General features: G+C 40.1%; 1 protein-coding gene across 6 annotated transcripts in view; it reads right to left on the bottom strand.

Annotated features, from left to right (window-relative positions):
• Window positions 1–11,304: 11,304 nt before the first annotated feature.
• The window catches only part of ciao1 (cytosolic iron-sulfur assembly component 1), a 118,033-nt gene continuing 106,960 nt past the window's right edge, over window positions 11,305–22,377 (bottom strand). For 4 of the 6 annotated variants that reach the window (XM_087145218.1, XM_087145217.1, XM_022240979.2 and 1 more), the window contains one exon: window positions 11,305–13,493. In XM_087145218.1, coding sequence (XP_087001344.1) covers window positions 13,262–13,493 — 232 coding nt within the window. In that variant the 3' untranslated portion in view covers window positions 11,305–13,261. Of the gene's footprint in view, window positions 13,494–20,950; window positions 21,045–22,377 lie in introns of all 6 variants that reach the window. The other 2 variants (XM_087145216.1, XR_002598595.2) reach the window with 2 other exon arrangements.

Genomic DNA, 22,377 nt, shown 5'->3' on the forward strand with positions numbered 1-22,377 from the left:
ACATTCGAATTTGGTCGTGTTTTTTAGTCTTGTGGGTGAGTCTACGGGAGGTGTATTTCAATATCGCGTAAGCGCCAAACGCACCGATAGCGATGCCTTCCATCACAAGTCCGACGGGTCCGGTAACGACTCCCAAAATGGCGGGAATGCCGACGGCTGCCGAGGTCGCGCCCAGGGCTTCCACGCCGTACTCCACGTATCCGAGTGTGGTTAAAAGTCGTTTGATCTTTTTGTAACTATTTTCCCTCGCGTCGCGTTCTCTTTGGATTTGGGATTTAATTTCTTCGATCTTTCTGAGTCTGTATATTTTGGTTTCCGCTTGTTCAGCCGAGTTTAAAGTCAAGTCCGGGTGTTTACTTAAATCCGGGTATACGTTAGTCGTCATCTTTTATTATAATATTACTTTTATAATTAAGAGTTTTAAAAAATATTCACCTCGAGCAAAATTCCATCTCCTTTACCGCTTACTAACCTACCCAGGTCGTTTTTTAAAGAAAAGGTGAGTTCGTCTGTTTCGGTCTATAAGCCTTTTACAGGTGGGGTTGACCTCTAAATTGCACAGGCCTGTGTCTCTGGTGCTGAGTACCGTTGAAGACTTCCCATCATAAAAATTATAATCTGGGTCGAGCTGCTCGCAGTGTACAAACAGATATTTAATGCGTTCGATGTTGTAGTTGCCTTTGTGTACAACCAAGTTTTGTAGTTCGTCTTGGGGCAGGCCAAGCAATTGACCCACGTGTTTGTTTAGTTTTAGTTTTAAAAAAGGGTCAAAAAGGACCAGGGCAACTGTTTGAGACTCTTCGTAAACTTTAAAAATCGCCCCGGGATGGCGTTTAAAATAAAACCAAACCAGTCAATACCGTAGTAACCGGGGTCTAAGACGATACTACCAGACGACCCAGAGACACTTACTGACTCAAAAGCTTGCTTTGCGTAAAGTCGGTCAAATTCAAGGCTCGCTTGGCCCATTGTAATGGGTTTCACGGTAGAAGACACAGTGTCCCAAATAAACATCTGTTTTTCTTCGGTTGACGGCGGTGGTCCATCTGTGAGATAATTTCTGTAGTCTAATCTATAAAAAATTTGATTTAAGTCTTGAAAAATGGCCGCAAGTGTTGTTTGATAATTACGAGCAGTACGAAGGTCTATTTCTATTTCAACAATATTATGTGGGCGCCGAAAAAAAGCTGTCTTAAAAAGATCGCCATAAAGACCTTCATCAATCATTCTGAACTTTCTACTTGCTTCCCCCCTTACCAATTCTATACGAAAATATATGTTAGTAATATGATCTTTTCTTAGTGGGTAATTAAAAAGTCCAGGTTCATAAAATTGTTCATATCTTTCACCAGAATAAAAAGAACAAAAATCAACAAATTTGTGTTTTATTGCTTGTATTATAGATAACATGAGTGATTTATAGATTTTTATTCGTTTAATGTTGTATTCCCAATTTGAGGTATATTTTTGTATGTTTTTAAAAAAATTTTGGGTAACATGATAAAAAAAAAAAAACATCTATTAAGCGCAAAGTCGGTTCTTCAATCTCATATCTTTCACCTGTATATAGATCGCTGTATTTTTGCACAAAGCCCGAATTAATTAACCCATCATCACTGGGTTCGTTAGGTAAGAACGCCCTCAACTCCCACTCGATCTTTGTCTCCCTCGTAATGTTAAAAAAACTTTTTTTCAAGCTGAATATTTTTCACGCAAATACATTTGGTCCCTTCTTCATTTTTGATCTCGTTTTTAAGTTTAAATGTCTGCGGATTTTTAGTCAAGTGAAATGTGTGGGTCTCCATTTTAATATTATAAACTCTTTAACAACTTTTCTCGGGCGTTTTCCCAGTGCTTATCCGAAACTTGAAATAGATCTTACACTTGATATTCGGTTTCCCCGGTTGTCTCTTGATAACACACTGCGATTAAAGCCTTCAACAGTTTACCTCTGGAAATCTTACCGTTTAAAACTTGGTTTAACTTATATTCTATTTCACCAGCTTCGCCGTTTTTAAAACAAATGTTGTACTTCTGCAACGTTTTTCTCGATTTTGGTGGCGGCGGTTTCCTCCAAACGTGATGTTTGTAGTATCGACCTCCCATGTCGGTGGGGGTGTATGAATTTAATGAATCAAACCCAAAAGTTAGACCGCAATGTTTACAAGCGTATCTTTCATCTATTTCAAGTATTTGGTGGTTACAAGCGGGTATCGGTTTACTTTGTTTTTGAGATCCCGCTATGTGTACTTCCTTTAGATTCAGCAAGTGACAAAGCTCCGCATCAGTCATCTTTTATTAATAGTTCATTTATTTAAGGTAAAAAATTAACCTGGGATTTCTACTTTAATTAAATGTTCGACATCGGCATCATATTCAATAATTAATCCAATTTTGTATAAATCCGCGTCGAGTTTAGTCGATGAATCGGGCAGTGGCTCGTTCTCTCGCGCGTGCCTCAGCTTTTTATGCTTGCTGTCTACGAGCACCACGTGATCCATTCCTTCCAACTCAACACAATTTACGCAGCAGGTGCAATAGGTACAACCAAAACATTCCATACAATGGGCACACTTGTAACAGTCCTCGCAACTGTCCAAGGCATTTGAATTTCTGCAGTCGTATGAATTAAAACAAGCCACGCAATTTATACATCTACCACAATCGTCGCAGGTAGAGCAGTCCTTACATCTGACGCAGTCTTGGCATTCATGACAATTGTGGCATTCTTTACAATCGATGCATTTGCGTAAACTTTTGGAATTTAAACAACGAAAGCAATCGTACGAATCTATCAAGTCGATCGAATTTCTCGTGTCTTTGCAAAAATAACAATTCACGTTTGTAGTTTTATCTACCATTTATTTTTATGTATTTTTATTATTGTTTGTTTATTTATTTTTTTCGTTTTTTATAACGGGCAAGTCTCGACTTGTAGCGACGGGAAGTCCCTTTTTTGTTTGTGAGTGATTGCTGGTGCAGGCCGGTGCCAGTCACGAGTTGTTTACAGGAAAAGTGCGCCGAGGTCAAAAGTTCAAGGTCAGTGAAGTGGAAATCCCGGCGCATGTGGGTGAAAGGGGAGTTTTGGCTCAGAATGTATATATTCACCCGGTATTTTTAGAGCCGGATTTTGGGGTCGATGAGGTACCGGGGGAAATCTAGAATTCCAGATTTTTAGGGGATTCCCCCGATTTTTTGAGTCGATGTACTACCCAGGGGTTTTTGCTGAAAACGGTGAAAAGGGGTGTGTGCTCCAGAACCGGCTATTTCCTACTACTGGAGTAAGAATGTTATAGTGGGGGACCAGACATATGGATGTTGATCATTAAGCAATTTGCATAATAACATGGATGGGTCCCCCTCTCCTGTTTGCTCATAGTCACCTAGTGTTTAACGTGGCGCATTTTGCCTTAGTGGCTCATGCTATTTTTCCTTAGTGGCTCGTTTTGCCTTGTGTGGCTCAGTCTGCCTTTATGGCATGTTTGCTGTTGAATAATTTTGAGTAGGGGTATATTTTGCCGCAGTAGCATACACAGCTGGCCTTGGTGGCATATTCTGCCTTGGTGGCATATTATGTTGCACCCAGGTGACAATTTGTGATTTATTTTGATGATCTCTATATGTGTACAATTTTTGGTGTGAATACTTAATTGAAAACCTTGATGTAAAATTGAATGTATTACAAATTGAATTTCATGTTGTAATACAGGAGCTCCATGTCGTGCACTGATTGATGTGAAAGTATTGGGAGTTTGTGATTGCAAGCCAGGTTCATTTTGATCTCGGACATGTACTTCAGGAGATATAGGGCCTTAAAGGATGCACCTTTAATGACACGTGATTGTCTCCTGATGACGTCATCAGTACAATGAGCAAATTCGAAAGTGAATCTGTGGTACCCAGAAACATGTCCAGTGTGTCAATTACAAAATAATCAGTTGGACCTGATGGGAAAGTTGGGCAGTGGGACCAATTGTACTATTTATTACTTTTAGCTTTCGACAAGAGGCAACACTGCTGAATTTCTTCAACTGTTCTGCAGCCTGATTCTTGTCAGACATAGACCATGTTTTGTTTACATCATGAAACAGGTTGGAGGAACATTTATAATAAACACACCAAAACTTGCATGAGGCGGAATCAATACCAGAACAGCAAAGATAAAACTTTATAATCCCCTCCCAAGCGAAATGTTAAATTGTATGTGACAGTATCTTCAGTAACCTGTTTCAATTCTTCAATGTCTTTCCTAATGTGACAGGATTTTTTTCTTACATTTTAGTGTGCTTTAATTCCTCTGCATGGTCCCCCATATTTTCTATTAAGTAATGCAACAGATGGGGAGACTCTTCCAAGTAAACCTCACGAATAGGCAATTAGGTAAACCACAGGCCATTTCCTGTGGTGTGGTCTCCTGGTCCATGTCGCTCATCTTGCCACATCATCATTCCGATAATAGCCTAATACATGGACACACACACATGTATTCTCTACTTGGGCTATAGTGACACCGGGTACACCAAGTCCTAAACCTACAACTGTATTTGTTCAGAAAGTTCCTTTGAGAATTCTTGGGTGAGGTTACATTTTTTTCCATATCTCAGGGGGAGCGTCTTACTGCATATTGTAGTTTAAGTGCATACTAAAGGGTCCAGAGACTAGATATTTCGCTGTGAAGATTCCTCAGGAAGTTTCTAGCTACATTCACAATTTCCAGTTTCTTGAAAGGACTTGGGATTGATTGACTTCTAGGTTTTGCATTGACTTTTGGTTTTGTCCAATGTATATAGCTGCACTGGAGTCCTTTTAGAGTAAAAGTAAGTTTCTAGTGTTTGGAAGACTTGGGATCACATTGTTATTTTTGGTTTGAGTTATTCTGCTGTTTGACTTCCTATGTGTAAGTGAAGGGTTGAGTTATTTTACGATGTCACACTGTGGAAGTATTATTTTCTCGAAATCTTGATCTTGAAAAAGTAAAGTGGATTTTCTTTGCCAGCAGCAATGATGCAGTTCATGTTTGTACAGAGATTCTTTGCATTCAATCGTGAAAGTCATCATGCCATTTCAATTATTCTGTATTTCCTTTATGTATGCGTGCAGAACTCTTACTATTTGCTAAGGACTAGTTGTTTGCCAAGTGTTGTTTACTAAGGTGGAAACTTTAATGTTGTGTAGTTATATGTAGCCAACTCTTAGTTTTATTGTATTGCTCAAAAGACTTTTAGCGATGATATCGATATTGTGGTGCCGAGTGGCTGTAATGCATATACATACTGTGGCGATAATTGATATGTGGTCACTACACCATCTCTATGCCATGGGTGGGACACTTGTGCATTCCAAGGTCCAGTAGAGTGTTTATGAACTCCAGGCAGGAGGCTTAATTATAGTCACCTGTTCCTTGCTCATTGGTATGTATTAGTTTTTTCTACTGCAGTGTTGGACAGTGCTGCAGTGTTGGACAATGCAGCAGTGGCTAGTGAATTATTTATTCAGGGAGAGGCAACTCAGCCAGGCACTATAGATCTTGTTTGATGCAAAGATAGAGGCCTACATGTAGCTCATGTAGTTAAGGAGATTAAGTTTGAGGATTTTGCATTTTCATCAGCCTGAACTGTACCCAATGAGGGACACTGTTATGACTTAGGGGAAACTATATTAATGTTTTCGTTACAGAGTAATAGCTGTTTGCCTTCCGATTATGTGCATGATTTTGATTTGATTTTAGAATTTACTTCAGATTCTTCTTCTTTGTTTCCGTGTAGCTACTGTACCAACCTTTTTTTTTAAATTATAAATTCTGAGTCAATAAAAGCTTATTGTAGCCACTACAAAAGAACCTTTTGCCGTCACACTTATATCCATCAAACGTTCAGACAGCAATGTGTAACCTTCTTAAAATATTAAAGAAGTTTCCTGCTGCAGTGGAAGCTGCAATGCCTTCCTCAATAAGGGTCCAGTCCACTAATTCAAGCCCCATTGAAAACAGTGTAAAATCAGCATGGTTCAGGGCCCAATAACATGCATGCCAACATCCCTGAGATTTCTGAAACACAAATGAAATTCTTGTCTGGTCACTTATCTTTCAATATCTTTTCAATTTTTTGTGGGTTAACCAATTACATTTTTAATTATTCCCACAAAACAAAATTACCCCCCCCCCAAAGTGATTTTTCCGAAGTCTGATTGCAGCCATTTTTCAAGTGGCAACCCTACACTTTCTCGGGCACTTAGGACCATTTTTCAACCGTAGTTTTTAGCCCTTCTGCCCTCATATGAAAGCTCAAAGACCCAGGGAGTTGATCCTGGCAAGGATTTACACAATCTCACCATTTTGGGGGCCAAACAATCTCCTTTTTCAAAAGATACTGTGGGGGGGTCACTTTTAATGCTAATGAGCTGGTCAAAAATTGTCACTTGAATTAGTGGTCTGCACCCATAACAGTGCCTCTGACGTCATCTATCCTTAGTAACCGTAGGGCGCCCTCGCCAGAGGACAAGCAACCGTTCTGATGGGTGCACTGAACCAATTCGAGCTCCATTGAAAATAGTGTAAAATCAACCAAGTTTGGAGCCCCATGGCAGGCAACTGAAATTCCTGAGGCCTCTCAAACAAAAAACAATATGTTGTTTGGTCCTTCAGGTTTCATTTGATTTTCAATTTTTAGTAGGTTAACCAATTTAATAACCAATTGAATTTTTTAATTATCCGCCCAAAACAAACTCACCCCCAAAAAGTGAATGCTGCCAAGCCCTCCCAGTGCGGCGGCCATTTTTCAAATGACATCCCTCACCTTCCTCGGGCTCTTCTGACTAATTTCAATTCCATTTTCGTCTGCTTTGCCCCCAGATGGGTGCCCCTGAATCTACAGAGATGATCCTGGGCCATACTGACACAATCCCACCATGGCCCAAACAGACCCCTCTTTTTGAAACAATCTCTGGGGGTGACTTTTTGTGCGCCTCGTCCTGGCGGAGAATTTTCCTTGAATTGGGACACTGCACCCTGATCGGCGGTACGGTCACGGTACGTACGTCGAGCTACAGTCCGGTCACTTTCCACTCAGAACTTTGCCTTGTTGACTTTCTTGTAAGGCCACCTTATATTATTTGTGTCTGAAAATACTGAATATGGTAGTAATAGAGATAAAGAAGTGTCCTTTTTCTGTACTCCGGCTGTGCTTGAACACCAAGGGAAGCACTCTGCAAAACTCTCTAAAGTACGGCGAGACAAGTAGCTAGCAAACATAAAACGTGAGGAATGGCAACCCTCAAAATCATCACGTGTGTGTTCGGCCCACTTTGTCAGTGGTAAGTAGGCCTACCATTGACAAAACTAATGCTTATAAATGCCCATTACGCACGCTTCATCATGATCAAAAAGTTTCAGACGAGTTGGTCAAAGATGCATCACTCAGTGCATGTACACCTATCCTAAAAATACGCGTTTTTCGAAACAAGTGGATTAGGCTTATTCTTCGGCTTTGATGGTTCCAGCCTTCCATTTTGATGCAGCATTCCAAACAGCATGCCAAGACTCCAAAAGGAACCAGCGAAACCAAAGACCAAGCCTAATCCTGGGCCTGATTAAATTCAACTACTAGTATAAATCTAGGTTTCCAACTATAAAGTAATTCACCAACCATGCCAACTGTTAACAGACACTGTCAAGGGGGGGGGGCTAATTACTAATGTAAATAGTTACCGAGTTAGGAGCAGCAATAACTAGAGGGAATGCATTTTGTGGCAAGCCTATCATGACTAGAGCCTAGAGGGCAGGCTTTTCCTGGAGGGGCTTGAGTAAACCCTAGATTGTGACTAGATTGAAAACAAGAAAAAACAGCCTGACTCTGCCTTGGTGCAGTCAGTAGGCCACAGATCTGGCTGTTTTTCGGACTGAATTTGGTGGGGATCAAGTTCAGTTATAAAACTTAAACTTAATTTAAACTAGAAAGGATCAACGTTCATGACGTTTTGGAAATTTGTTCTCTAATTCCTTTGTTCCTTTCTTTCTTTTCTTTGGTTTATTCAAATTAAAACAGACCTAGGCAAACAAGTTTTTACTGGAAAAAGCAGGAGTAATCTTACTCTTATGTCTTCCTTTGTGTGCTGGCTCGGGGTTGAAATCATGTAGATGTACATGTCGTTCCACTGCACGTCAGGAATTATTTCCGGTGCAGCCTCCAGCTTTTTTGCGTCGCTCTGATACGGGTCCTGTTTCAGGTCTGCCTCTAATTTTTCTATATATCTCGCTTTAGAAGCACCAATCAAGCCTTCAGCATAGGCAGACAAAAAATACGACATGGTAACAGTGACGGAAACCAAGTATCGCTCTATTAAATACCCTCTTTATTCAGACTTTGCATCGTGCGATTCCCGGTACAACATGTACTTGCACTAGTTTGCATTAGCATGCACACTTCAACGAAAGCGCGCCGCCACTTGACCGCGAAGATGGCGACGCCATTGGTCGTTAAATTGGCAGTGACATCAGTGCATAAGGTCTATATGGATATTTTTTCCCACCAAGTTCTGTTGCCAGGCAACTTGACATGGATTTCTTCACTCTTTAGAATGCATATGCAGCAAGGTATGAGACGGAGAGAACCCCCCCTGCTTTGTGTTAGTCATTGTCTCGCAGGAATCTGGGGAATTCCTTTCAGACATCTTGGGGGGGATGTGTTAAGTAACAATAGTCTGGAATGTGTATAGGGATTGGACATGTTGGGGGGGGGGGTAACCCCTCAGTCTCATTTCTTGCTGGGTATATTAGAATGCCCTGTCTGTCATTTCTGAGCAACTGTTTCACTTTTGTTTGGATTAAACATTTGATATTCCCCTGGAAGCCTACTGATTTTGATTTTCTCTTTAATTTCATCAAGTGGAATGTAATCGAATAGGTTAGGCTTGCAGTTGCACCATTTAGAAGAAAATATCTCTTTTACGAGTATGTGGTTCGGAGAAGAACCGATGGTAAGCACTTGATGTTCAGTATGCTCCCTTCATCTTCAAGAGGGTGACTGGATGGAATGTAATCAATCTGTTTCTTTACTCTGTACAGAGATGGAAGGCCCCAGGTTCCAAGTTGGTAAGCCTTATCTGACATTCCAAATCTTTCCTTGGTAAAGATGATTTTATTAACTTCTTCAACAGATCATTTCTTACATTTCAAATTAAAAGTATTCACCATTCCGACTCTTTGTCTTTAACAGTGAGTGTTTTAGCCTCTAAATGGCAAAACCTGACAAACTGAAGAGCTTGAGAACAATGCTCAGAAAGTTTGGACTAAAATCTGTGTTGGTGAGCACAAGTGAATTTAGAATGTTGTTGTACTTATGAAGGATCTGTTGGGCACTAGCAATTCCTGGCCTTAGTCTTGTTTTTGAACTTGGTAATTAAGAAAGCTTACAACAATCAAATTCACAATGAAGCACTTTCAATTTTCAGTTCCTGTTTTTACACAACCAGTTTTCAAAAGCTACCTGCTGCACCCCTCCTCTCTTGGCTGATTTTAATTTGATGAGGAGACATGTGAGTTTCACTTGAATCCGATGTTCCAAACGCGATATAAATTTTAAGCAAGAAAGACGGTATTGTTCACACAGTATCTTAAATACCTACTATGTTGCTGTCCATTGAATCTGAGTGGATGAGTTTTCTCTATGATTTATCAGAAGTCTGGCATCCACACCAGAGGGTTGGTGGGCATTGATGCTGGGCAATCACATTACTTCATGCTTGCATATGTCTGTGTGTGTTGAACTGTACTCTAGTAGCATCCCCGCTTACAAAGCTGATCAGAATGTAGGTTCCAGGTTTTATGAAGCTTTCTTTGCCGTTGCTGTCAAATTCTCAAATTTAACAATGCTTCTGAAGTGAAGCAGTTTGACTCCCTGGAATAATATAGCAGCAACCATCAAATCTCTCCATCCTTTTCTCACCAAATTTCAAAGATAATGTACTGTTCCTTTCAGTGTACTTCTTCTTGGTTGTTACTCCCAAACCAAAGATTGCCTCGTATTCCTGTGGATCTACATCCCTCTTTATTCGGTTCGTAAGTGTGACGTCACTTCAGTTTAAACCATGCCCATTCCACACGTGCACTGCACATAGGGTTACATGCATTGATCACCGTTTACATGGAACCATGGAACTGGAAGTTAACACACAACTTCAGCGATCGTCCAATGGGAGCCTTTGTGACAAAGTCACAAACCAGAGTATCATCACGCGGGGAGTTTCCTTCCTTCTGTGTTTCAAAGAATGTTTGATGCTACTCAGCAAAAGGCCACTAAGTGTTTGACAGTGAGACTCCAAGCTCTGCCCATGTGAGGTTGTTGGAAACCTATCAACAATTTTGCCTTTGGAGATCCACTCGTCACACAACACTTTGAAGGCCCCTCTTTTAGAATTTGAAAGTGAAAAATTTTGTTCATAATGAAGGCTCAGATTTCATGTATAAGAAACCGATCGATCAGGGCAAATTAGACCTAGCCCATGTTAGGCCCATATATCTTGGGCATAGGCTAGGTCTACATGTAATGTACATGTACATGGTGTAGGCCTACATGGGATTGTCATATAAACACGCAACATTGAATCCCTACTGCATTAATTGAACATGCCTAATCTTAAACTGTCTTACTGTGACTCATCGATACGTTGACTGAAAAACGAACATGTAAATACTGTAATATCAATTATCTTACCTTAACGTCAAACAGCTCTCCTTTCAAAGAAGATCTGCAATGTCCCCTTGCAAGATGCCTTCTTGGAATCAGAGTAGTGTTGAGGTTTTTATAAATATTAGGCGGTTTTATGGAACAGTATCACCAGAGAACCCTGTCTTTGAGTGAATCAGACATGACGCGACTCATTCTGTTGGGCATGTTTTCTGACTTTTGAGCTATCTGATCGGCTTAAAGTTTCAATTGATGTGTGATCATGATAACACCATGATAAACAATGACGCCCCCATGTGGCCAAATCATGTGAAGTAAATGAGACACTGAACTCCATATGTATCCCCTTAATCATTGGAATTCAAGGCTCTGTAAGGTAGTGCTTGGTGTAGTGATTACAACATGATTGTTTCAAGTGATTCTTTAGGCCTGAATCATCCCCAAAACATGTTCATTTGCCTGTCTTTGCCACCTAGTAGGAAAATAATGTCAGTGGCAAAAAAATCCAAGATGGCCGCCAAGATGGCCACCAAGATGGCCGCCCAATGAACCCCATGGGACAATATTTGACGTGGGGAACATCAATATTCATTAACTACACACTCTGACAATTCTAAAAATGTAAGTTAGAAAAATATATTGAGGGAAACATGGGAAGCTTGAATCCTCCCCAACTATATTCCATGTTGTTACTGGCACAAAACAAATTATAGAATCTTCAAAATTGATCAAGATCTTCTGAGTACAATGTGTCAAGCACAATTACTTTCAAACAAATTTAACGTAATTAACTGACTTCCTAATTCCAACAGTTGAAACGAAGCATGTTGATTTGCCTTTCTCTGCTTGGTTTTTCATTCAAGTATCCTTCCTCGCAGTTAAATTATTAATGTCCTGAATGTTACGTCATGGTGCATACTGGAATACTGCAAGCGTTACTATCTTCTTTTGCACTGAAGGTATCACAAAACCGGTTCTAAAGTTACATTAGTCCTAATCTGCTAGACCTTAACTAATGCCGTCTTCCTCTTTATCTACCTATTCATCTTGAAAAAAAAGTCAAATTTAGCATTGTGATTTAGGCATTTCTTTGTTCAGGGCTTTGTTTACTTGTATTTACTTTGTCTTTAAGATCTTCCAAAATATCTCTTGGTGAGAATCATCATCTTCTGGATGCAGGTAACTTGACAAAAATCCTTGTAGGCCTACTTGTTGAAAATGATTTGCTTGACTACCCAAAGGGTCTTCGTATTGGTGTTTTCCTTGGCCTGATCTTCACCTATACCCTTGTCAATGTACTTTTTCACAATTTCACTCCAAATTTCCCAGTGGCCTCTGCTTAATAGTTTAACCAATCGAAATACGCAACATTATCTTCCAATCTGAAGGAGACCATCTTCATCCAAAGATTTGTTATCCTCTGTCTCCATTTTGGATCCAAAATCATCTTCTTCATTTTCACCCTGCAGAGATTCAGTTCCAAAAATTTCCACTTCCAATTCTTCAAATCTATGCCTTTTAAAATCTGGTTCAGAACAGCACATGTAAGAGTATTCAAAGTGAATAACTCCACTCATAAATTCATACACACTTTTTAAAAAAAGTTTTAAAATGCCAAAACCAAGCTAAGATATAAACAGTTTCATTCAGCAATCCTGCTTTATATTTGCTATCCATAATCAGGGAAACATCAAAAAAGCAAAATGGCGTATAGTTGACTTCCACAGCACCATTTTATGAGTGCAGCAAGTGTTTCCTGATCAGCATTGATCTAGTCTTTTATAAATGGGCTGCATTCAAAACCCAAAGTGTTACGAAATCATAAATGTATTAGTGCTGCAAGGCACACAGAATTGTGCCTTACAGCTTCTAGAAGGCGTGAAAGCGTAGCTAGACATATGCTTACATGTGTATACTTCATCTATACAAATGTCACATGACCTGTTCCTTAGAAACAGATCAGTACTAGTACGTACATTTATTTGAGTTGTGCACAGATTCTTGCATGTACGCCTGTTAAATGGCGAAAATAGCCACTGGCACGTGATGGTGAATGGGCCACTGACAGTTTGGCTCTCACTTATAGGTAAAAATAGCCTCACAAGGTGATATGACAGAAAACTGGTAAGTTTCATGTATCAATGAGGCAATTTTTTTTTACCGTGCCACATTTTAAAGCAGTCAACATTTTTGTTAAACACTCATCCCTTTTAATATATCAGAAGAATAGCAGAAGAAAAGTGACAATGTATTTACACTGACTTATAGGTAAATCCACACCTTGTGCAAATTTAGTGAATAGCAACATCTAAAAACACACAGACTGAGTACCTTCCTGTCTGTAAGGCATATGTACCATTGTGCCTGCAAAACGCTAAAATGGATGTTGTTAACTAACTTGGCGTGTACACTCTTTCTTGGAAACTACCATACATGTACATATATTTATTTTAAAGAATGGCAACCATCACATTTTTCAATAACTGAGCAAGTGCAAAAGTTGCTTGAAAGCTGCATCAGTAACTGCCCAACAACCCCCAAATCAAATCATTATACACATACAAGCAGAGGCAAATGCCTTAGCACTGACCATATTTCCAAACCTTGATGATACCATCATCACCACAAGATGCTAAAAGGCCACTTCCATCTGGATTCCATCTAACTGAGTTAATATCTTCACTATGAGCTGACTTTACACATACCATCAAATTAAACGTGGGCTGATGACTTGACTCAACATCATCTTCTTGAAAGACATGAATTGTGTCATCACCAGAACAGGTAGCCAACAGTCCACTTTGCTTGCACCTGGTAAGTAAGCAAAAACATCTGTGAATATTATCAATGTTAACTGCAGTATTTAAAAAAAATGGCGTCATGTTTGAAAAACAAATTCAATGTGAACATGTATGTGCATTACATGTACATGGTACCTTGTAGGATTTTCAAATCTTCTGATTTCAGTCAACACTACAGAGTAATCTTGGTGAAAATTATTGTTGAGAAAGACCAGTGTTTGTTATGCTCACAAGTTTTACCAATATACCACTTTTTGTTCAAAGAGTTTCATTTTTTATGCAGTTACATCACAATTTAAACAGTACGTATTACACAACAGAGGGCACTATAGGCCCTGGGTGGTAGATAGCACAATATGGATACCTGGGTAAAGTGCTTTGTATGTATGTGTACAGTGTATATGAATGGGCACCCAACATGCACGCATCCCTGTTGTGTACAGGATTATGCACTGACCACTCAGGTTCAAAGATTTCTTTGGTGCTCTTAACTTCCCTCAGAAAAACAAGCAAAAAAGTTAACTGATGTGGTGTAGAATGTGAAATTGTGGACACCTTCGAGTATGCACAGTGCCCTTGGCTTTGTCTTGGCCACTCTGCATCTCAAGGATGTTTAAAGCATCATATTCAACGGCTCCACAACTGTTAAGCGTAAATTGACACTGCCTTCAAGATGCATATTTCACTGAATATCTACAGAACTACCAATCAGATGAAATCAAGATATAGCCTGTTTACAGCATCTAATTTCACAGAGCTGCTAAGCACATTGTTTCATGCTCACAGAGACTCCTCATATTTTATGGAGACCTTAAGCAGAAAGCACAGCAAAAGGCACACTTAGGCTGTGTCTGAAACAGGCTTTCAGAGTTATGGCTAGGTCTAATATCTTGGTGTCTCAATGTATTTCCTATGGAGCGAAGTCCTGGACCTAGCTACAGACAACAGATTCGGATGCAGCCTTACCTCAGAGAAACTTTGCTTAGTGATGCAACAATAGAAATCTCTACGCAGGTGCGCAACCGTTAGCACAACCACACCAAGCAATGCCATGAAATAGTGCTTACTGTTTAAACTATTAAGCATTGCATAGAATTAGGCCCACAAGTCCTGTGTGAAAATAATAGATCACTTTCACTTTCAACAAAACTGCTACATGTATGAGCATCTGCATTTTCGACTTCAAATTTCATGACACGCATCGCCTGCTCTACATTTCAATTTTTCAAAGATATGAGGATCAATGCATGGGTGTGTAGAAAACTTGCACACAGCGTGCACCCATACCTGATGACATTGAAGACACAGTTGTACTTTTCCTATTGTGTCCTGTTGGAGAAGTCCTTAACAATAGCATGCTCTTGTGTCAAGTGACATGACATTACACATGCACTATTGACAGACTAATTTCTAAAGCACGACATAACCAATTAGTTTAAACGTCACTGTATCTACAGGAAGGTATGTGTTACTGGTAAAAAATTGACATGTTAAGTCATTTGTGTCTCACATGACACTTAAAGGTGCAATCTTCAAAGACTAATATGTAACCAACAACATATGGCATCAAATGAAATGTTGGTATGTTTTAGGAAAGGTAAGTTATAGTTAATTCATTAACACCTGGGGCATTTTCACTTGACAACATGTCTTGTGACCCTGTGTTAATATTTGATAATACATGTACCTACTGCGATTTGATAATGCTGGCAGCATAAAAAGGGGCCCTAGAACCTGGATAAAAGAACGTTCACTTTCCAGTAGTTTTATACACATCATGTTTTGGCAGTATAAAACAATATTTTTCTATTAAGGAAAAGCAATTTCCTGCAAAAGTGAGTTGGTTTTAAAGTTGAGAAAAATTTGGAAAAAGCTTTAACATTTTTTGAGACCATGTATAAGGGCCATTCCATGAGGTTGGGGCACAATTTGTGATGGTGTCAATTGTTACATCGCCGGTTCCATAAAATGAACAGCTATTTCCCTGCACGTGGATTCCAAACTGACATCGTTATTCATCTTGCAAGGTTGAATACTGAGGTAAGTGTTATTTTTACAGAGTAAATGGCCTACTCTACAGGTCATGACAGGTGGTAAAAGTTGCAGATAACAAGGACATGGTCACAAATTGTGCCTCAATCTCATAGAATGACCCATGACCTAGGTTATGTGTATGTCTTGCTTAGGGACGGTGACCATTTAGATCCGGTATGGAAAGGGCCCAACCCTACTCAGTCCGGTATTAAGCCAGGCTGGTATTCTGCCTGTCCTAGTCCGGTACACAGGCTTGTCCGACCTGTGCCCTTTGAAGTCAGTGAGGCGCATTAGATTATTACCTCTCAGAGAACAGCAGGAGCTGAATAATAGAAGACTTACAGGATTAAAGCCTACCAGTTAGAGTTGGCCGAAGAGTTGATTCCTGCGGCTGGCTCGAGGTGGATTGGATTGTTTCAACTATTAACTCGTTGGCAGTTTGAAGCTTTATAATATTCCATATCTTGATTTTTTTGAAGTAAAGGGTGTTCAGAAAACAGGAAAACAAAGAACGTTTAACTTCCTGTGGCATGCAGTGTCAGCATTTTCATTGAGGTGCGATATGTGTAATGCTTCATGCAATAAGGGCACTCCACCAATGGATCAGGGTTGGTCCAGAATTTTTTTTTAGCTGAACTTTATTGTCGTATGAGTACATTTATGTTCTGACTGCCTGGTGGACCATGGTACGTAAGCGTGCAAGATTAGCTGTTTTTGGGTGTGCCTTTGCCCGAAGGACAAACCTGTTAACGAAAATAAGCACTAACTCTTTTCAACTTCCATTAAACCAAACATGGACAGAATGACTCGAATATATACATGTTAGATTCTATAGTAGGAAAATGTTTATACATACCATATGTTTGATAACTCAAACCTCAGTGGATAAAAATTCAATTTATCCGGATTTTCAGCCAACGAAAGTTTCCGAGTCTTGCTCGCATGTACATAAACAGGAAACACTACTAGCCCCATGGTAGCTACTGGAAATGTTTGAAGTGGTTGTTTCCTTACATCCAACAACAAATTCTTCTAAAAATCATCAGTTCACCGAGATTTAATGTTTCTATTATGTATGTAAAATTTTCTCTTCTACTGAAAAGTATTACAGAAACCAAAAACTGTTTACTTTTTGTGACATTTTTCGCGCACATCATGTAGCAATGCGTACAGTGCATGCTCAATTCACCAGCACCAGTGTCGGGCACGGGGTTTTTCCGTTTGACCACATGATCATTTCTTTTCAATGAAGGTTAGCAAGTTACAACCGATATCCTCTGCTTTTTGACATATGCTCTATCTGGCCATCACAATGAGTCCTAAATCAAACACTACAGTAGTTTGTACTGCCCAAAAACCAGTTACAATGGATTTATTGAAAATCAACATGAGAGAAATAAGAGGCGATTTCTTTCTACAACAAACTGGGCCAATGATTACATTGGGTCGATGACGTCATTGGGAGAAAAGCACAGCACGGCATGCGTAAAGTATGCATGAAGATACATTGTACATGTAAGCTGGCATCGATGTGGCCCGGAATGCATAAAAATGAGTTTTGATGACGCGTAGAAAATGAAAAACGTTATACAAGTGCATTGATCTCTAAAATGTATAAACCTAAAATCTTACTCTTAGCAGGTCAAAATAATTGTGAGATTTGTTCCAAAATGATGATGATTATTATTTTTTATTTGACCATCAAAAGAACTGACAAAGCAACATTAAACAAAAGTACATAAAAAACAACAAAAACACACATAAAAGTAAATATAAGCAGTAGCAGGGACCAGATACGAAAAACCGAATACATAACAAGACAACAGTTATATTGGTCAGGGACTGCAAAAGTAAAATAAACTACTATTACCCAAGGGGCATGCAGCCCCACACATAACTGTTGCAGTGACCTGGACAGGACAGTAACTTTGAAGTACGCCCTCTATATTTGGACAATTGACACCGCACATGTTCAGTGCAGCCATCTTTGCTTGTTTTTACAGTTTCAGGTTTCCATTCAATAAAACTCAGTTTTTACAGCTTTCCTGTTCGAGCACACACAAGTTACAGTAATGACAGAAGAGTCTTGCCAAAGAAGTAAGTGATCATTTTATCAACATTCTCAGTGAGAGCGAAGTTATTTTCATGTTGTTAAAACCAATGTGCTTTGACACATGTTTTTTATGCTACAATGTACATGTACATTTGGTAAGTTTGCCTTGTATTTTTATAAAGCACATACAGTAGTCAAAGCCTAAACTTAGATGCAACAGACAAATTGATTTAGCAGTTTCTTGAGTAATATGACACCAAGATAAGTTCTGAGAGCAGAGATTTATTCCTCGTTGGAACAGTTTCAATATCTGAAGTATTAGAGGATGGAACATCCAATCCCATACTTGTTCCTGATGACAACCCAACCAGCGGAGAGACAGAACCAGATGTTCCAGCCCCTCCTGATGTTCCAGCCCCTCGGATGGAGAAGCCAAAGATGCCCAAATTTGCTGGAGATGTTTTGGAATTCTTTATATTCCGAGCCGATTTTAGGCATATGATAGATGCCAGCTATACCAAGAGGGACGCCATTACCCTTACGCACATGTCTCCAGGGAAACCGCTCGAGCTCATTAAGGGCATTGGTTCAGATTATGATACGGCCTGGGAGTATCTTGACTCCATCCAAGGTGACCCATGACTGATTGCCGATACAGTCACTCGAGACATAATGAAGTTTAAGCCCTTGTGAGATGGGGAAGATTCATGATTCTGTGAGCTCGTCCATCTGGTTCGTAGAAGTTACAACACTCTGACGGAAGTGGGTCAACCCAATGATATGGATAATAATCACATGCTAGCCGTCATTGAACAGAAAATGAATTCAGATGACAGGAAGGTCTGGGCTAGATATCTAGAAGCAGAAAATAACAGGCAACACTGCATGACATACTCTGCTGAATGGCATCTGAAATGAAATCCAGAAGAGCGACCGCCCCCGTCTGATGTGTAACCCAAGGTACCTGTTCCAGTGTAAATCATAAGCAGAGGAAAGACCACAAGCTCCCACCACTCCGTGAGAAGTGCTGGGTTTGCCACACGTCCGCTTACTGGCCAGACCAGTGTGAGAAGGTGAAAGGGATGAGCCCAGAAGATCGACTAAGGATGGCCAGAGAAAATCATGCCTGCTTCAGCTGCGTTAAGACCACTGCCAAAGATAATTGCAAACATAATGTCAGTACCTGCAAGAGACGGCGACAGTGCTCAGAAATGATAAATGAAGTGCAGTGCAAGCTGTTCAACAGCTGGCTACTTCACATCACCCCTCCGCAACTTCCCAATTCAGTCGGTGTAGCAGTAAGCTCTGCCTATACCAAAACCCTGCTGCCAACACTGCAAGTGAATGCTTTGGGAGTTCAGACTAGTCACCCAGCAAATGTCCTCCTCGACTCAGGAGCCCAGATCACATTGATCAGGAAGTCCCTTGCTGGAGACCTTAAGCTTAAAGGAAGAGATGTGGTAACAACCATCACTAAAGTTGGAGGAGAAGAAGAGGAGCTACGAACAAAAAGCCTACCAAGTTCGTATCCGCCAGACAGAAAGACTCGGAGGCCAAACTTACACAGTTAATGCCATTGGAATCCCCTGCATAAGTGACGAGGTCCCTGAGGTTGACATGGAGAAAACAGCCAAGCAGTTCAAAATACCTTCAAATCATCTTCGTCGAGGAAGCGGTCCAGTTGATTTATTGATTGCCATTGATCATGCACTGCTGCATGCTGGCGAGATTGGAGAAGACCAGAATCTGATGGTCCGCTGGTTCCCGCTCGGATGGGTAATCATTGGAAGGAGCCCAGGGAAACAGACCATGACAAGCCGAGTTCTACATATCAAGTTTGCTACTCTAGTAGACATTACAGAATTCTGGTCGACTGAGGCGATGGGTGTAACTGTTAAAACCTGTGATTGCAAACGAGAAGTTAAGCTCAGCTGAACAAAGAGAAGCCAGAATGATAGAGGAACCCTGTGCCTGACATGGACATCAGTGGATCATCCCATACCCATGGAAAAGGGATCCCAGAGAACTACTTGACAACAAGGCTCAGGCTGAGAAAAGATTGTATGCCACAGAGTGCCTATTGCTGAAAAATCCAGCCCATGCAAATTCTTATGATGCTTAGATGAAGGAGATGAGGGAGATAAAATTTGCCCGCAAACTGTCAGTAGATGAGCTGAAGTCATACCCCGGTCCTGTACATTACATCTCCCACCATGCTGTGCTGAAGCCAGAGAGTAAAAGTACACCGTTCCAGATTGTCTTCAATTCTTCAACCAGTTACAAAGGTCGTTGCCTAAACAATTACTAGTTCAAAAGCACTGATTTGCTCAACAACTTGCTTAATGGCCAAGTCAAAATAGAAACGGTTCATGAAGTGGGAAACGATACATAAACGATAAGCTCCTTACCCATTCAGAGTAAAGTGGGCAACAATAGGGAGTCACTAGTTAAATGGCTTGTGATTTGATGAACACCACTCCTGGGTGACGTTTTCTAACAATAGAGAGCTTTAAGTATTACACTCAATTGTGGCTGGTGGTTGAGTCGTTAGAGCTGTTTATCAACAGCTGGGACCCCAGCCCATTGATATGTCAACAATTTGGGGTTGGGGATGGGTTTGTACTACTGTTTACACGGATATGGATTTTTTTCCCTTCAGTTTGCCACGCTACCCTTTTATACTTTTCTTATTTCACTTTATAGATTGATTTTGAAGTCCTGTGATTGTTGCATCTATAATGTTCTCCATTTAGTTTATTGTCTATTCCAATCATTGACAAATCTGTGATGTGGAAATCACTGTCTGACAGTGCTAGATTTTGGGAAAGAAAACTACAGATCTTAATTCAATGACACGAGACTTAGTGATGCACATAGGTCTGCTGACTCTGATCGAGTTAGTCTTTTGTTAAGAGATTAATTGCTTCCCCTTCTGAATTAGCTGTGCTAAGCCTGTGGATGAACTGGCCCAATTTACACAGCAAAGCCAATGCACAATAACCATTCATGGCAAGCTGGGAGTCAGGGCTTTTGTACCAAGGTGGGGGAAATGGTGGTATGCATCAAAGAGGTTGCTGCATAGCCAACTCCTTTTCGGGAAACGCTCTCTTGCAATCATTGCCCACTTGCAGTTGAAACGGGCAATGGTTTGAAAGCGGATTAAGGGCAACCATTTCCAGCTTGGTGAACCGTTTGTATTTTGACTTGGCGCCTTAGCGTAATCCTGAGGTTCGGGAGAATGATATAACACTCTGCGCAGATATATCAAATATGTACCACAACATCCTCATCCCGGAGCAAGACCAACACGTTCATTGCTTCCTATGGAGGGACCTGAGCCTAGACCAGATGCCTGAGGTGTATGTGGAAGCAGTGCTGACCTTTGGCGATGAACAGGCCCCACCAATGGCTCTGATGGCACTGAAGAAGATGGCTGAAACAGCAGAAGAGCAGCTCCCAGAAGCAGCATGTACCCTGAGAGAGAACATGTACATGGATGATATCTGCGACTCCATCCACACCTTTACAGAAGCCAAGCAAATTATGACATAAATGGAGTTCTAGCTGAAGGTGGATTCAAGGTCTACTTTCGGCAAGCTGCCGCAACAGCTTTTGTTTGTGTTAAAGTTTTTTTTTTTGGCTTTTTTGCAAGTTGCGAAAAGGGCATTCTTTTTGTGTTTTTTTTCTTCTTCTGACCCAAATCCCCTTTGTTTTGCACACATTTCTTCCTCCACCTACTTTAGTACCCTCTTCCACCACCCACTTTAGTCCCTTAGCAACTTTGGATCTTCATCAAACATACATTATTGAAGGACTCTTGTCTGACGATGTGCATAGAACAATGTCATGATGACGTCATCAAGTGATTTAGTATTGATTTTTCAATATTTATTCCAGCCCATTGACTTTGTACACGTTTTTGAGGCACTATTTTCGTATCTTAGCAATCGTTGGTAATTGTAAAACTTAAAGCAAGCACTAACTGTACAATGAAGATAATTTTGAAATATTTATGTCATGATTACATCATCACGTGATTTATTATTAAATTTTGAATATTTAAATATTCCATTACATATATATAAAAATCCATGTAAAATCAACTGTGGCCTCCCGCAACATTCTGTTTGCAGCAAGTGCCAGGATAAAATGTGGTCTTGATTTCGTCACGTGTAGGTCAAATAACATGACTCTTCCTTCCGAAGGAAGTAGGCTTTTTGTTTAAAAATGATAAAGCCATTGAATTTGAAGGGGCTAATGAGAGTAGTCCTGAGTTTTGGCTGAGAATTGCTATAAGAACGAAAAAAAAATCGTATTTTTTCCCTCTTCATTTGATTATGTGTATACCCAAGAGTCTGAATATCAAATAATATTTCAGAATTTTCTTTCAGTTTAAACGCAAATCACATGACATCATAAAGGAGCAGCTTTTTTGCATAGATGTTTTCAGTCCATTGCTTTTGTATACATTTTGAAACCTTAGCGATGTTTGATCGCTATGATAGTGACATCGAACAAAGACCCTTATGCAAGAAATCTTCAAAAGAAATGACATCATGATGACGTCATTATGTGATTTACGATTGATTTTTCAATATTTATTTAAGTCCATTGACTTTGATCAACATCAAAGATACACGCAACAAAGAACCTGATGAAAGAATTTTCCTAAACTTATGACGTCATGATGACGTCATCACCAAACAGAAAGTTCCGAAACAGCTCAGTGGTTGTTCACAACCACATTCCTCTAGTTTTTCTTGTTATTTTTCAGGCTATTTCCCCATAGGGTGTGTACACGTTTTCT

Source organism: Acanthaster planci, linkage group LG13, assembly GCF_054643075.1.
Source record: "Acanthaster planci isolate LZ-2023a linkage group LG13, COTS_SCS, whole genome shotgun sequence".
Classification (NCBI taxonomy): domain Eukaryota; kingdom Metazoa; phylum Echinodermata; class Asteroidea; order Valvatida; family Acanthasteridae; genus Acanthaster; species Acanthaster planci.